This window comes from Diospyros lotus, chromosome 4 (genome assembly GCF_014633365.1).
Source record: "Diospyros lotus cultivar Yz01 chromosome 4, ASM1463336v1, whole genome shotgun sequence".
NCBI lineage: Eukaryota > Viridiplantae > Streptophyta > Magnoliopsida > Ericales > Ebenaceae > Diospyros > Diospyros lotus.
This window is the reverse complement of record NC_068341.1, coordinates 28,571,576-28,588,721: the sequence shown is the minus strand read 5'-3', so window position 1 is coordinate 28,588,721 and position 17,146 is coordinate 28,571,576. Positions and strand designations below refer to the sequence as shown.

The window sequence follows — 17,146 nt, the reverse complement described above, 5'->3', positions numbered from 1 at the left end:
AACCCTAGGGTGAAGTCCTAAAAGTCATTTAGACGAGCCTAATGTGTCGGGTGCTTAAAGAAGAAAGTACTGATGTTAAAAGGCCAGGAAAGAAAAGTAAAAAGTTCCTTGTGGGGGAATCTTTCTTTTTTTTAAAAAAAAAAAAAAAGGTTTTGGGGGTGGGGGCGAAGCAACTTTAAAATGAATTACTGAGAAAAAAAAATCTGGAAAAAGAACAAACAAAAAGAAAAATGAATGACATGCATGTATGCTAACTAGAAGTCTCACCTCTTGTTGTGGAGGTTGATCAGGTGAAGATGTTGCAGTACAAGAAGAAGAAGATGATGATGATGACGATGTCGATGAAGAAGAACTCGTTTCAATGGATTCAGCATTAATATTCTCCTTGCTGTTGAGCAATCCCAAGTATTCCAAAGCTTTGTCTCCAGAATCCACACAAGTCACTGAAACAACAAATCAACAGAGAGAGAGAGAGAGAGAGAGAGAGAGAGAGAGAGAGAGAGATTTATGTGAAAATGAATGTATCTGAGAATTGGATTTATAATACATATATATATATATGTCAAGTTATATAAATTAATTATACGATGATTAGTTATAGTACCTTGGTACGAAGATACAGTGAGGAGCCTCTCCAAGAGCTTTCTGTCAAGAAGGCTATCGTCTACTGCCAAGACATGAAAATGTTGTTCTTCTTTCTGGGTAATTCCTCCAATACCAGCTGGTCTCAGATCCATCTTGGTACTGATGAACTGATGAAGAAGAAGAAGAAGAAGAATGAACAAGCTAGCCAGCTAGCTAGCTTAATTATGCCTCCCAGAAGAATTTCAGATATCCAATTAGGTAGAGGAGGAGGAGGAGGAGGAGGAGGGGGCGAGAGAGAGAGAGGTGGTGGTGGGAATGCTATACAATATATGATAATGAGGAGGTATTTGTAGGTGTTTTTATTGATGAGTAGTTGGGAAGAAATCTGCGCCTTGTAGCTAGGAAATGGGGGTGTCTTTTTCTTTATTTAACTTTCTTTTTCCTTTGTGATCTCTCACTAGCTTCTCTTAGACCAGATGGATACCTTGTTGGTACAACCACTAATATCTATATATATATATATATGTATAAGATCTCTCTCTCTCTCTCTCTCTCTCTCTCTATCTGCCTTCCTTATATTAAAATGTTGGTTGGGGTCCCCCCAGGAAATTCTCTCTCTCTCTCTCTCTCTCTCTCTCTCTCTCGCTTTGTGTGTGTGATGCTTCCTTTGTAGTTTTTCTTTCTTTGTTTTGGATTTTGGGTTGATTGCCAAAGGATTTGGGACTGATTGCCAAGGGAATCCAGATATCTTTGTTCTCATTTTGTCTACAAAATCTTGGGGGTTGATTTTAGGGGATTGAATGGGAGACTTTGAAAAGTGATTAACTCATTAAGATACCCTCTTTTCTTTACTTGTCTCTCTTGACCTTATGGGACGCCTCTTCTTCTCCTAATTTTGTATTTATTTTATCAGAAAGCAAAATAATCTCCCTATTTAACACACACACACACATGCACTATAACAGTCCTATATATTTTTAAAATGTTTATCAATTTTTTATGCGTTTACTTCTTAATATATCTAACACCAATTATAAACAATATCACTATATATATATATATGTATACCATCACTCTCATTAATTTTTAAAAAAAAAAAATACTTGGCATGCATGCTAAAGCTGGCATGGAAGAGGGCTGTCTCAAAATCAACTAACAGATATATATTTTCAGAACGTTTTGTCAGTCCCACCCATCCTCAGTTTCTTTATCTTCAAATCAAGATTTTGGTTTTACTTATTTATTTTTGCTAGTAGTGTTGATGTGTTTCTTCTTTCTCCAAAATGAAAAAAAAAAAAAAAAAAACATCTTTAAAGCTAATTAATGAAATAAATTTAATTTAATTTGTTGAAAACTCTCCAATTCTTGAAGATGACGTGATCCCTTCACATAGCTAGCTATATATTATTATTATTATTATTATTATTATTATTATTATTATTATGATGCCATCAACAATCATATAAATTCCCTCCAAAGTTGCTCAAATTACCCATCAAGACTCAGAACATCCTCTTGTTAATTAATTTTCTTCTCCCCCCCTCTCCTCTCCTCACCTCACCTATATGAATTTAATCACCAATTAATGCAACCACTTAATAAATGCATGCATATATATTTGGCCACAATGTTTGAAACTTTAGCCACTAATCGCCCAGTATCTTACCTGTTTTTTATGCTCAAAGAACTTAAAAAAAAAAAATTAATTTCTATAAATTAATTAAAAGAAAAATACTGCTTTTCTCACATGCATTGACGACCATGATTAAAAATTAAATCCCAAAATAAAAAATAAAGAAAACTGTGAATCTTGTGACATACATACTTGAGTAGCTAAAGCACCCACGTTAATGGATGGGTGGTTGAAAAGTTTTAATAAGAAGTTGTAGATATATAGTCCAATTAAGAGAAATGGGTTTCCCGAAATTGTAATAATGAAAAGTTACGAGGACTAAGAAGAAAAATTAAGTGGGTACCGGAGAATTGAAGGAGGTGAGAGGATAGAAACCAATCTTTTGTAATCGGAGTGAAAGAGACATGAAATAAGTAAAAGGGTGGTTCGAGGGGAAGGGGGCGGGGGGGGCCCACTAGCAAATATTTTGAAATCTTTGTGGGCCCAAGCAAATAAAATCCATAGTGGGGTACTTGCACTATAATTGGGGCCTTCCGAATCTGTCCCCATCCAGAGGGGGAAAATATATTTTGTTACTTTGAGATCACGTCAATTTGTTTTTTGTTTTTTTTTTCTAATTATATATTATTATATTTTGTGATCAGAATAAATTCATAAATATAATTAATAAAATTTATCTTATTATTTATAAATTAATTCTTATCATAAACACATATAAAATATAATTAATTTAAAAATTAAGTTAGAGTGATGTTTTAAAAATAAAAAAATATTTTTTAAATTTCTATATATATATTAGAAGGTGAGGAGTGTCTCATTCCTCGACTCAAAAGGAAACAAAAAAAAAGAGGAAAACCAAACACAACTTGTTCAAACACCCAGTGTTGTCTGCCACGTGTCAATTTGTTCATGTGATGGAGAAGTGATGATGAGGAGGCTGCTAACATGAGTCAATTCATCCCATTTTGTGTTCCAAAGATTGATTTCTTTCTTGCCAACAACTTTCCCGTGGTGACATAATGCCAATCTGACTAAGTTGTTGGTTGCCATTGCCTTCCATCTTAATTCTTGAACAACTTGTTCAACGTTGGTTTGGCTCTTCCTCTCTAATGATACAAATGTTATATTTACAAAACTTTTATAAAGAAGATATAATTAAACAAACACTAAAGTGACATTTTTATAATTATAAATTATTTTAATAATGTTGTAGCATAGTTTTCGAGAAAAGTTCTTCCGAAACTTTCCCAAAAAATGCAACAAAGCTCGGGAGAAGATCTTCTCCTAAATAAGTCTTTGGGGGTTCATTCGCTAGAGACTTGGCCTATCAACCCTTCGGGGGTAAGTCCCCTAAAGACCTGGCCCACACATAGGCACCAAGGTACTTCCAAAACCTAACTTGGGACAACTGCATGCGCCCAGGAAAGTCGCACACCCTTTTTGGTGCCAGATGTCCCTGTGCATGTTTTCCCATGTCTCCAACGTGCCACATATCCCATTCACTACCTAATGCTTATAAATACCTCTCAACCTTTCGTGTTTAGGGGATCTCTTCTTCAGCTTTCCCACCCTTTGGCTTACTTGAACGACTCTTCCACACATCTCTTTAGGAAAATTCCTCATTCTTTAAGACAATTTACTACACATTTTTTTTTTTCTATAATAGCAGCATATTTCATTCGCACTACATACTTGTTGTTGCCAAAAATACAACAATCGAGATTGTTGTGAAAGAATGGTCATTGGATATCTGAGGTTGGCTTGAGACAATGATACTCGTTGAGAGTGTAGAAAAGTTGGCTCTAGGAGGAGGATTAGCTCTAGGAAAAGGGATTTTAGGAGATGAACGTGTCATCAGAGAGAAGGTAACGTCCTAAAGAGAAATGTGACTTCAGAGAGGAATGTGACCCCAGAGATGATTGTGACTCTAGAGAGAAAATATGCTAGGAGAAGGACGTGACTCCGGAGAGGATAGTCTTTCCCAGACAAGTATCTCTCCAGGTATGATTTACCCTCGCGCACTTGGCTTTCGAAAAGAATGTGGCTTTTTTGGGGAAGAATGAAGCTAGCTTTCGAGAAGAAGATAAGTTCTTTCGGGAAGAATGATTTTGGCTTTCGAGAAAAATTGGGTTCTTCCAGGAAGGATGATTTGGACTTTTGGGAAGAATGCAGCTCTTCTAGAAGGATGATTTCAACTTCTAGGAAGAATTGGGCTTCTTTCGGGAAGGATTTGTGCTCTTGAGAAGAATGCTAGTTCTCTCTTGGCAACTATGACCACAAACAAATGTTAGAGGGCTCGCAGGGATTCCTCGACCTTAATAACCCTCCAATGCTTAAGTCAATACTAGACATAGGTAATTACAAATGAAAAATAGTAATAATGCAATTAGTGTGTCTAGATTTTATCGAACGTAGTAGTCCCTTTTTGTGTCCTGTGGCTAGGTATTTATAGGGTGTGAATCTCGAGGGGACATGTGTAACGACCCACCCTTTCCAACATGCCGTTATTCTCGGGATTTCTTTTTCTTTCATCACAAATGATTTCCTCAATCTAAAATCCCCATAAATACATACAGCATTCCAAATGAAAGTTAAGAAATGTAACGACCCGCTCCCACTTACGGGCGCCACCGGTAAATAATTGATCGGATTACTCACCCGACAACCACAACTGAAGGGTTGGACTATGTTTCAACAGGAAACGCCCTAGGTGAGAACTAGGCTTCATCCTTCCCTTCGCTCCACTCAGGAATCGGTCCCAACTCAAATAAGAAAAATCCAGCGGACCAAGACCCGAAACCCGAGTGAGCTTCACCTCTCTTCAGCTCACCCCATAGCAAGCCAGAGGTGACCCAGGCATAAAGCTAGCATACAAACACTTCGCTGAGTATTGGGGATTTATGAGAACATACCTTGCTAATCTTGACTCGGTTCGAAACTTGGCTTTACCGACTATGCCACATTCAACAGGCAATCTCACAATCATCTATCATACTATGGTGATTACAACAATTAAATACATTTAAGCTCAATCAAACAAACATTTACTCACAAGGGTATACATACACCACGCCCCCTGGCTACATACAAGCAATATTAAAAATACATAACCGGGCAACACAGCTAGTTGCCACAACGGCCTCCCGGCGCCATCCCTGCTTGCATCCGGACTTGCATCATCTACACATGAGGTAAAATCTCATGAGTCATAAAGACTCAGTAAGGGTGCAATGCATGTAAATTTGAGTATAATCATGTTTATGTATGCCAAATGCATGCAAATGAGGCTAGGCTCACACATCCTCACAACCCACTAAGGTTTGAGGCATCAACCTATCAGCCCCCACCACTAGTCCTCCATATGGCCACAGGTCCACTAGTTCTTGCATCACACAAGATATAACCACTACATGCCAATGCAACATAAAAACATTATCAAACACATTTACCAACTTGCAAGGCCACCTCCACATGGGGCCGTCCCTTACCTGGCTCGAAGCTTCATCTCCGCCTCGGCACGAATTCCAGCCTGAATCTCAAGTTCTTCTAGGATCACCGTCCCTCCGGTCGAACCTAGATGCAACCACACACAAAATCCCAACTCCATTAACCTCCGGCATTAAACCAATGCCCTCAATTACGCCGCACATCACCAAAATCATCCATTAACTAATTTCAAATAACCCTCACACAGGGTTTAATCCAACTAATACTACATAATTCATTATCTCGCATAATGAAAATAATTAAATTAATTTACCTCAATTAATTCAAAAGAAATAATTAATTACCTCATTCAATTGGAAGGAAAAATCGGCTAATCGCCCACGCCGACGTTGCTTCCCAAGCTACCATCACATGCCCGAAATCCCATTCTCGAGCTTCCGGTATGCTCTACGAGCCTCAATATAATTTCCAGGACTTTTCCCCAATTTTATGGAATTTTTCGGGATTTTTCCCTATTTTTCCAGATTTTCTTATTTTCTATTTTCTTTTCTTTTTTTTTTCCTTTTTCTTTTATTCTTTTCCTTCTTCTTCCTTAGTCTTCTCCCGCGTGCGGCCTGCCCTGTTCATCATCTTCCTCCTCCAACGCGCGCCTGTGCACGAGCAGCCTCCCATCGCCGAACGCCGCTGGCCACTGCCTTAGCCAGCCCGCTGCGTCGCCAGTGCTTCCGGACCACCGCGCGACCTTCGATCGGTCGCCATTGCTGCTGCTGGCTTCCCCTGCGCGCAAGCTGCTTGTGCGTTGCAGCTTCCATGGCCGGTTACCCCCAACGTCGCTGGTTGTCGCGACCAGCATAGGCCGCCTCGCGCCACCCTGCACAGAGCCATTGACGGCCGTTGCAACTCCGCTCGCCACTGCTTCTCCGCTGGTGCTGCTCGATCTCGGCCTTTGCTCATTGGCCATGGCAGCCTTCTGGCCATCGAGCTCTCTCTCTCGCTCTCATCTCTCCCGCGAGCTCTCTCTCACTTTCGCGATCTCTCTCTCTTCCTCTCATGCTCTCATTCTCCCAGCCTTGCTCTCACTCTGCTCCCATCTCTCGGCCATTTCGATTTACAGAGGCTAGGAAGCTTCAAGGAAGCTTCCTCACACATGCGCGCCTCTCTCTCTCTCTATATATATATATTATGCACATAATACACATTTAACCCCTTAATCACACTTAATTCCACTTAAGCAACTTATTAATTGCACTTTAGGAATTTACTAATTACACTTGGGCCCTCCCAATGCTCAAATTAATTATAATTAAGCCACTTAAAATCACGGTTTATTCGAAATTAATAACCGATCGCTACTCGGGAATATCGACTTCGTCCATGCGCCTGCACGGGACCTTTATTCGACCCGAAAACACTTAAGGGTTGCCTTACTCAAAAAATCGAACCACCCCTAGGGTCCCCTCAGCTTCCAGGAGGTCCCCTATAATCATTCGGTATTTGCACCCACTCGGGCTTATACAAAATTTATTTCGAAAATTATTCCCAATCGGACCGCTTCCAGCGTCATTAATCTCATCTCGAGACGCTCATCAATCTCTTGCCTTTTTCCCTGGACATCCAAGTCCCGAGGCACTCCCAGCCGCCAATTTGGCAAATTTGTTAATAAATTACTCGAAATTGACTTTTGGCCTTCCCGGACCACCCGAGGCCCTGCCGAAATAGTCAAAACTCATTTATTTACAATACTATGTAATAACGGGTATTACAAGAAAAGGTAACATAAACACTTGCGGAAGCTAGAATTGAAACCTGAAAGATATCATAATTTCATACAACACAACATACACCACTGGTCTCAACAGCGAATAATTACAATATCCAGTAGGTGAAACAACACAAAAACCTGCTTCAGACATAGGGAATATCACAAATTAAAACTAAACTATGCTTTGACCACTCCTTTCCCTTTCTTACTGCTCGATTCACTTGAAACGTGGAATATTCGAGGGACAAATGTCCAAATTAGAAGATGAATCTTCTAAATGAGGGTAAAAATAAATTTCATGAATGAATGATGCAAATACATGAATAATCCGACACCCTAGCGTAGCTTTCACCAACATTCTAGCTCCAGCACGGAACCTTAGGCAGTTATCCCAATAATCACCCTTGGGGAAGATCCATCCCGAGTACGAGAGACTCCTGCAATATCCAACAAACACACTTGGAGAAATGCGACTACACTACCAGGGTAACATCCCACCCCAATACAAGTATCAATATGCCAACAATATCATGCCAAATGAAATATCACAATTATCAATGCAATAAATCATGTACAGATATGACAAGATGTGCATAAATTGCATATAATTTGGAAACCCTCATGCTCAATTTAGGTAAAACATATCACGCACAATTTTTTGAGAAAAATCACTTACCTTAACTTAGCTTTTAAAGTCTTCTTGATATGTGTGCCCTGACCTCGAAACGCATGCCCGAATAATTTTTGGCCAAATTTTAAGAAAAATTAATAAAACATAATTTCCTATTTTTCTTATTTTCCTCCATTTTCCCCATTTTTTTCTTCCTTTCTTCCATACCTTACTCACGGTCGTGCACGTGGTCTGCACGTGTCTTCTTCAGCAGTCCCCTCCGCCGCTGCCGACTTGGTTCACCTTGTTTCTTCTCGATTCCTCCTCCTCTCTTGGCTTATTCAACCCCTTGAACACATTGGAACCACCATTGGGCTGAGATTCCGGCCAAAACACCCTCAAACGACCGATTAAAGCTCGACTCCAGCGAAGCTCGATTTTTCAGCCACACCTCAAAACACCCTTAAATCAACACCAAAATGCCCCAAAGTTTCCAGAAACAATCTTAACACCCTATAGAATTAAAGCCTTTTAACAAAACCCTCTTATTTCTCCAAAAATGCATGGATTGAATGACTAAAAATTTAATGCAAACCCTCATCTTCTTCCTGCTATTTATAGCTATTTTCGGCCACTTTGCCAGCCAATCACAACCTTCCTTGTGTAACACCCCAAATTTCTTGAGCGTGTTATAACTTAGGATTTAGAGAATATAAAAATTTTTCATATCACAATCGTTGTCATATATCACACAATATCCCAAAAGCCCTAATTTTCACCTTCTTAGCTTAACAAACCCAATATTAAATAGCTAAGACAGGTGTTAAAATTTCAAATGCGGAAGCTAGATCGAACCTGATATGGTTCACAATCATAATGCTTTATTTATCATAAATAAAATCGTTCAAGAGTCTACAAAATGTATTACATGGACATCATCTCTCACAAGTGATAATTGAACGTCTTAAACACATCCAAATCCTACATAGGTTCGCACATAAACATAGATATGATAAACATGCTACAGGCAATAAATTAAGTTTATTCTTTAGTTACCTCCTTTCCCTTAGAGCCGCTCGTCGAACCTGGAACGTTTGAATATTTCAGGGACATAGTCCAATTAGAAGATGAATCTTCTAGTGACAAACTCCAAAAAAAATAGTTTATATCAATGCACGAACAAGTATAAAATGTATGAGAAAAATAAGGAGAACTATTTCGAAGTGCCTCGTGAACACGTCAGCCTCCTCCAACGAAAGCTTTCTCAATGGTGCACACATAGCGCCTCTCGGGAGGTCCCTAACCATGTCACCTTGGCTCGAGCTCATAGAACTCATACAAACACCACATCCGTTGTCCCTTAGACTCACGGTCTTCCCCACGAGAGTTTTCTCGATGGCACACGCATAGCGCCTCTCAGGGGATATTCGACTTTTGCCCTTGGCCAACAACAAATAAGTTCAATAGTATGGCTACACAAATTTTATAAATGTAACAATAAAAAGCCAACAGCATATATTTTCCAGAAAAATACATTTCATATATGCAACATGATCTCACGTAAGAGAATAACAAGAGTTTACGTATAAGAACTTCAAAAAACACGTCTCAAGCAATAGAAGTCTCTCATAAGAGAATAAAAAATAGGATTTGGAGTATAGGAGTCTCACCTTGTTGGTTTATCTCTTGGACGGTACGATTTCACTGCAAACGGCCTAGGTTTCCTGTAGAAAACACGCATTTTGGTAAACCTAACCTCAAATATTTTTATATAGAGTTGAGAGGCATTAAAGTAGGGGCAAAACTGAAAAATTTGAAGAAAAATGGGCTTATTACTCTCCCTCAAGCGCCCTGAAAAGGTGGGCCACGCCCCTTCACGCGTAACGACTTTCCGGCGCGTGTAACTCACACGCTGCACAGCAATTTCGGACAGCTTCGCCTCGGTTTGGTTTTTCGGCCATAACTTCCTCATTTTAACTCCGATTCGACCCTCGTTTGAACCTACGTGACCCTCTCTTCACCCTCTACAGGATTATCAAAAGGGACTTACCTATCTTTTTTTCTAACTAATTTTGGTGAATTCCGGCGAAGACTTGCAACTCCGACGAGGCTCGTTCTCCTCCGCTTCTCCGTCGCTTTCTTCCCGCCTCCTTGCAAAACTTCCTTCCCTCTCTCTAGAGAACACTTTTCCACTTAGAGTGGCTCACTCCTTTAAACTCCCTTGAATGATTTGAGAACAACCCATGGTGCCTATTTATAGATTACTTGAACCAATCACCTTATGCCATTTGTCAGAATCTAAGCCATGGACTCCAAAGACTCAAAGATATAATTGAATGGCTTTTGAAATTCAAAGCTAGAATGAATTTAATTTTTGAAATCCAAGCTAATACCCCAAACTTCTTTCAAATGACACTTTGACCCTTATTTCAAGGTCTCAACTTTAATATTTTACCACATGAGCTCTTAATTTCATCCTTATTTCATTTGGATAATTCTTTAATTACAATTACACTCTCAAACATCAAATTTATTGAGACACTTAAAATCTCAAAATTAATAACTCAAAATTACTCGATATGTACAATTTTCGGGAAGCCCTTACCATCATTCGGCCTTTTTAGACTACAACTTAGCTTAACCGAAAAATCATCTATGATTTGATTTCTTTTAGCACCATAAATCTCGCCTCGAGATGCTCATAAAAAATATACCTTTGTCCTTAGGTATCCAAGCTCCTGGGCACTCCCTACAGCTGATTCAGTCACTTGTTGCCATTTCAAGCATATTTTCAGTATTTTAATTTCACTTCGAATACGTGGCATCTTAAAAAAAAATATGGGGTATTACACCTTGCACCGCAAGGCCTTGCCCTAGGCCATGATGGCCCTAGGAAGCCTCAATCGGCCGTGATACGGCCTCCCCGACGGTGGCCTTTTTCGGCTAACAGCCATGACAAGTTTCATACCTGCCTTTGCCATTTGGTCCCTCAACTTTGCTTCTTTGCACTTTTGCCCTTTTTCCAAGCCCTCAAGTTCTCTGAATTCCACTTGGGCACCCAAAAACTTTGAGAAATTACACTTTAGTCTCAAAGTTTTGAAAATTTCCACTTATGCCCCAATAAACAATTACAATTAGGATTATAAAAATTACACTTAAGTCCTCAAGAAATTCAAACGACCTGTTAGTGGGTCTAAGGTGGTTATTAATATTTTATTATACGTGTTGCATCTTGGGCATCGTTTGAATTAATCATGTCGAAAATATCTTGTGTGTTAATAAAGAGGCTAGAATTAATGAAAATATTATTTTATGGGAAAATAGTGTGAGTGAATTTTGAAAGTCCAAGTAAATGAGAAAAAAAAATATGTAGAATAGTCAAGGCATATAAATGGTTGTAAAGTGAAGCTCTTGAGTGTGGAAAAGTTAAATTTTGTGTGGGGTTTAAATTGAAAGAAGCTCTCGGCAAGTGCATGTGATTTATATATGTGTATATTGTGGGTTAATTAAGGAAAAGGAAAAAGAAAAAGAAAAAGAATAATGCAAAGGTCTAGAAAGGGCTTAATGTCTTTATGTTGTGTATGAAAAAGTTATGGGTAAATGGATAATTGCATAAATGGATTGGATAAATAAAATGGAAAAAGAAAAGAAAAAATGACAAATGTCCAAAAGAAGTTTATTAAAGTGAATTGCTTGTATTTTAATTAGAAGGTCAATATGGTAAATGCCAAGGGAGTGGTTCGTAGTGTAACAGCTCGCCTCCCAGAGCCCCCGTGCACAAAGAAGATCCGTGAGATGGTCATTATTTGAATGATATCGAACAATAACACCTAACTCACACACAACCCTTATAGATACCATAACCTTTTATCACATAACATTTCATAATCATTCTTGCATAAGCATTCACACCGTGAGCCCACTTGGCTTACATAATACACACATATCTCAATAACATAAAAGCTTTACCCTGACTGAACACAATGACACCCAGGATCTAGTTTTGGAAGAACTCTGCACATGCTATCATGGCTCGATGATTTGGACCCAACCTCGTCGAGCGTACCTGATATCTTAGGCGATTCTCTTACTTGGAATGATGGAAAACAAAGGTGAGTGGCGAGACTCAACAAGCTCATGAAATAATGGCCATACGATAAGGATAAAACTTTTCCCCAATACCCTATGCAATTCATGCCAATGCAACATCATACCATGCCATGTCCAATACCTAGCTTAACTCTAAATGCATAGTCATAAAGTAAACTAAACATAAACCGTCCTTGAGGCCTACATCAAACACACACTGGAGCTCAAGTCCAACATACAAACCTATGAGCAGCCCAACATAGGCTACCATAGACTTCCGGGGTATATGCCAGATCATTCCTTGAAGTCTCCAAGAACACTCGTGGAATATATGCCAGATCATTCTCCACTGGGCCCAAACAACCTTAATAACCATAGACCTTTGAGAGATACACTAGATCATTCCCCGAAGTCTTCAAAGAACATCTGTGGAGTATACACCAGATCATTCCCCACCATCGTGGGCCACTTCCAAGACCTACGCTCCATGGTGGGCGCCACCTATCACCCATACTTATCACCCATAGCCGCACATTCTCGCCACACAATGCAACAAATAGGACATGCAATGGCTTTTGCAGCATAAACGTGATGACAAGGACCCCATAAAACAAGCATCAGGCCATGTTACGCCCACATAGAATTACACACATGCGAAATGTTCTAAATGTACTGCCTCACCTAGGGAACCCAAGTTGGCTCTTAGACCCACGGGGTCATGCAGATACTTACACATCCCATCACACACAAAGTATGTTTTCCCCAATGAATGCAACCCAACCCCATGCAACACACACATCAAGTCATGCACAAAGTCAAGGCGGGAATCTGGCAGTACCAACTCTTCTGGCCCGTCTAGCGCTTATCATAGCAGCTGATGACGAGCGCCCATACATCCAGCTATCGGCTGCCACAACCCACGGTTGACAATCAGTGGCTTGGTACCCCATATCCTTAAGACACACATCATTATCATTAAACTCAACATTTCATAAACTTCCCTTATGACTCATCATGCACTTGAGACACAATCATCAATATACCATTCTTCTTCTCATCTCTTATCATGTTAATGAACCATTCACTTTTCTCATTAAACCCTTTAACGTAACCCAATAAACCATACCAACTCTTCTAAGAACCTAACCCATCGTGTTCGGCATCATTCCCATAGGAAGCAGAGCAATACAAGGCCTCGTGATGGATGTGAGAAGCAACACCAATACTTCATTTAATTTATTCATTCCATCCACAATCGACCCATTAATAAAATATAAGGCACAAGATGGTTGCCAAGCAGACTTATGTTATTAATGTATGGAACCAAGTCACAGTAAGAAAGGGAATAAAATACGAGAAACCACGGAGACTTTCGCAGGAAATTAAGAATATGAGGAGAGGGTTAGGAGCTTGCTTTTATTTTCTCGATTCTTGCCTTCCCCAAGCTCCCACTGCGAAGTAAAACATTTACTAGTGCTTAATAAAATCGTAGCTTACATTAAGTAAATCTAACCATGTAATATGAATAATTTAGCCGTATAAAATTCTTAAACATATTACGCTTCTAATAATTTTTACCCACGTACCTAGTCACTTTTCACACCCAAACAATCCCAAAACACCCTTATTTTCCCCATATTTTCCCTTTCCGTCTTTTTTCTTTTCTTTCTTTCTTTCTTTCTTTCTTTTTCTTCTTCTTCTTCTTCTCCAACGCATAGCCACCGCCTGCACTCAGCTACCCCTAGCCACTGGCCGACCCAGCCCGTGTCGGCCACCCTAGCTGTTTGCTCCACTACCAACGGTCGCGCTACCGCCGTCTGTCGCTAACTCCATGAGCGGCCATTGCAGCCCCGCCTCGAGCATAACTTGCAACCATCTATTAGCCAACCACATGCATCTGCCTCCGTCAGCTACTACTGCAGCCGCCAACCACCTACACCTCATTTTTCCCTAGCCACCATTGTTGTTGGCCCACCGCCTCAGGTCACCCCTGCTTCAGCACTGCCGTCGTCGAATTAGCTTCCCAGCCACCATCGTGGCCGCTGCAACTGCCACCGGCTAGCCCTTGGCCGGCTACCGCGACCAGCAGCTCTTTCTCAATCTCTTGGCTCCCTTCCCTCACGAGCTCCTTCTCTTTCTTTCTCTTTCTTCTCTATTTTAAGAGAAAATGGCCCCCTTATAACGTGCTTAGGGGTCACACACTTACATACATACATACATCTATATTAATTAATTTAGTTTAAGTTAAAATTTGCTCATTTGTTGATATTATTATTATTATCTCTATTATTGTCATTGTTACTATTATTGTAACTATTATTATTATTACGATTATTATTATCTTTAGTATTATTTACCTCCCTTAAATCCTCAAATGCTCAATACTGACTGTAAATGTAACACCTTGTATTGGCATAAGGTTGCCACGTAATTTTGAGGAGGTTGGGATATTGAAAAGTGGGTTTGATAGTAAAATAAATCGCCGAATCAACTGCAGGGAATGGCCCGAGACTGAGATTTCAAAGGAAAATAATATATCATTGCTAAGCCTCCCGAGATAGGATTTTTAGTATCAAAATAAATCAGATCGGAGTTAATTTTCGATACAGCTTTAGTTCGGGCTGAAAACTAAATTGTTGTTAGAGAGCGCCTCAGAATTTAGATGTTTTAAAGAAAGGATATAGTATTGATGAGCGCCCCAAGAATGTTTGGAATGGATTATAGTTATTTTTTAATAAAAGATGTTATGGTTAAAAAAAAAATCAGATTTACAGTGTGAGGCATGGTCACCTTCCGCAAATTGTGAAAGGAAAATTCAGCAATGGGATAGCTTTACTTCGGCAAGGCATGACCGAGCATGGGCCAAGGTCGCGTAAGGGCTAAGCAACGACCACTAATTGGTCGAAAAGTGGATGAATTTGGCTATAAATAGCTGAGCTTTGGACGAGGGTTTTTGCAAGTTTAAAGCTTCGATTTAGTCAAGTTTTGGGAAGTTTTTGATGTTAAGATTAAGGGGATTTTGTTCCCCAAGAGTAGAGGAGTATTTCTGGAGATTTTGAAGCATTTTGGAGTGTGTTTGAAGGGTGTTCAAGGGTCACCGAAAAGTCGCACGCGGTGGCCGGGGCAGGTCTGATTTTGCTCGATTTGGAGGCTCTCCGGTGGTTTGTTCGGGCACCCAAAGGTACCCCCATGATTGACTTGGAGAAGGTTTTCTGCTAGTGTGATCGGGGGAGGATTCTGGCACTAGCCGGCGAACTGCTCCTCGGAGAAGATGACAAGCGTGCAGTGCACGCGCTGACTTCACTTGCAGAGATGTGCCTAGGCGCGTGGGGGCATGTGCAAGTGAGTTATTTTCCAATTTTTTTGTATTATTCCTGGTAAATTGTTTTAGGAATTGTTTTGCAAAAATATTTGGTGAAAAAAGTTTGTAGATATTTATTTTGGATTATTAGTGAGGAAAAATGGGAGAAAAAATAGGAAAATGTGAGGAAATTAAGGAGAAAATTATATTTTGATGATTGTTGGATAAATATGATGATTAGGGTGCCTTGCAGCTGAATGTGAAGTGACTCATGCGAAGTTCGAGGTGGGCACACAAATTGAGGCGTATCGCACTTTTCGAGAAAATTTGAGTTGCGTCTAAAGGTGAGTGTTCATCCCTATGGCTTGGTTTATTGTGAGTGGTTCTACGAAAAAAATTTGTTTGTGGCATGTAAATGGTTTACTATGAGTTGTTCAATCCAATTCTTATGCATATTCTTGTTGCTTTGATCACTTTTGATTTATTGTGAGCGGTTGGCTTCGTGCGATGGTTCGTTCAAATGATTATTTACATATGCATTAAATTTCATACGGTAAATTGCATACATTGAAATGTTGATTTTTATGTTATGCATGTTATGATTTTCGGCATTGGCATGTTATGTGTTGCCCATGTGGGACGTTGACGTGGCCCTTGAGTGACAGCAGTCGAGATGCATGCCGAGGATTAATGCTATGTGACCCACTTGGGACAGGGCTGAGACGAACTTCACCCTACGGTACTCAAGTGGTAGGGCTGAGAGTAGACACCACCCCAGGTTCCTTGGAGCAATAGCATTAATACCGAGGTGTCATTGATTCTGGGGATAGTGCTGATGTGATACTCTTGGGGCTAGGGTTACGTTGGGTTTTGGAATGCTTTTGAGTAGGAGCGTAATGCTTAACAATGACAACTGGGTGATTCTCGGGTTCATATGTCGAGGTTGTCCCTCTTAAGCAAGATTGTGTTTACTAATGGGTCGATGTGGTCGTGTCGCCTTTAGAGAGATTGCATTTTCCCTAGTTAAGGCTAAGTGCTATGTGGGTTTCTCTTAGGCTGGGCATGTCAGGATTTGTCATTTTATATATGATTTTGCATATATTCATGAAAATGTTTTTGAACTCTCACTTAGATGATTCAGCATCTAATTTGGACTATGTCCCTGGAATATTCAAACGTTCCAGGTGAAAGTAGTGGCGCCAAGGGAAATGATGTCGTCGAGATGTAGCTGCTATGTTTAGTTTTCGTAGGTTTTTGTCTATGATTACGATGTTCAGAGGTTATGTATTATTTTGATATTCTCATGTGAAATATTGTTTTAGTCATTTAACTGTAAAAGGAATTTGACGGTTATATATCATTGAAGTTTCGATCTTGCTTCCGCTAATGTGATTGATAATACCTGTCTTAGTCTATTATTTTTTAAATTTTGATATGCTGAGAAGGTATAATCGGGATTGTCGGGAAATGATTATGATGAGGGTGTATGTATATCGAGAGAATTATGTTGTGTGTATGACGTTGAAAAATATATATATATATTCCCAAAATCTCGAGGTAATGCGCGTTTTGGGAAAACGGGGCGTTATAGTAAATACCAGAGCTAAATAATTATTATTGTCTCCAAAATTTTGGGATGTTACTAGGAGCCCACTCCTCTCCTTTCCTCATCCTTACCTTCTTGTTTCTTCCATTCTCTTCTCTCTCCCATTGCTCTCT

The 17,146-nt window shown here is 39.7% G+C and overlaps 1 protein-coding gene across 3 annotated transcripts in view; it reads right to left on the bottom strand.

Annotated features, from left to right (window-relative positions):
- The window catches only part of LOC127799510 (two-component response regulator ORR9-like), a 49,290-nt gene extending 48,223 nt beyond the window's left edge, over positions 1 to 1,067 (bottom strand). For 2 of the 3 annotated variants that reach the window (XM_052333603.1, XM_052333602.1), the window contains exons 1-2: positions 605 to 1,067; positions 268 to 443 (exon numbers count right to left, since the gene is read on the bottom strand). In XM_052333603.1, coding sequence (XP_052189563.1) covers positions 268 to 443; positions 605 to 737 — 309 coding nt within the window. In that variant the 5' untranslated portion in view covers positions 738 to 1,067. The remainder of the gene's footprint in view (positions 1 to 267; positions 444 to 604) is intronic. The other variant, XM_052333601.1, reaches the window with a different exon arrangement.
- Between the last annotated feature and the right edge of the window lie 16,079 nt (positions 1,068 to 17,146).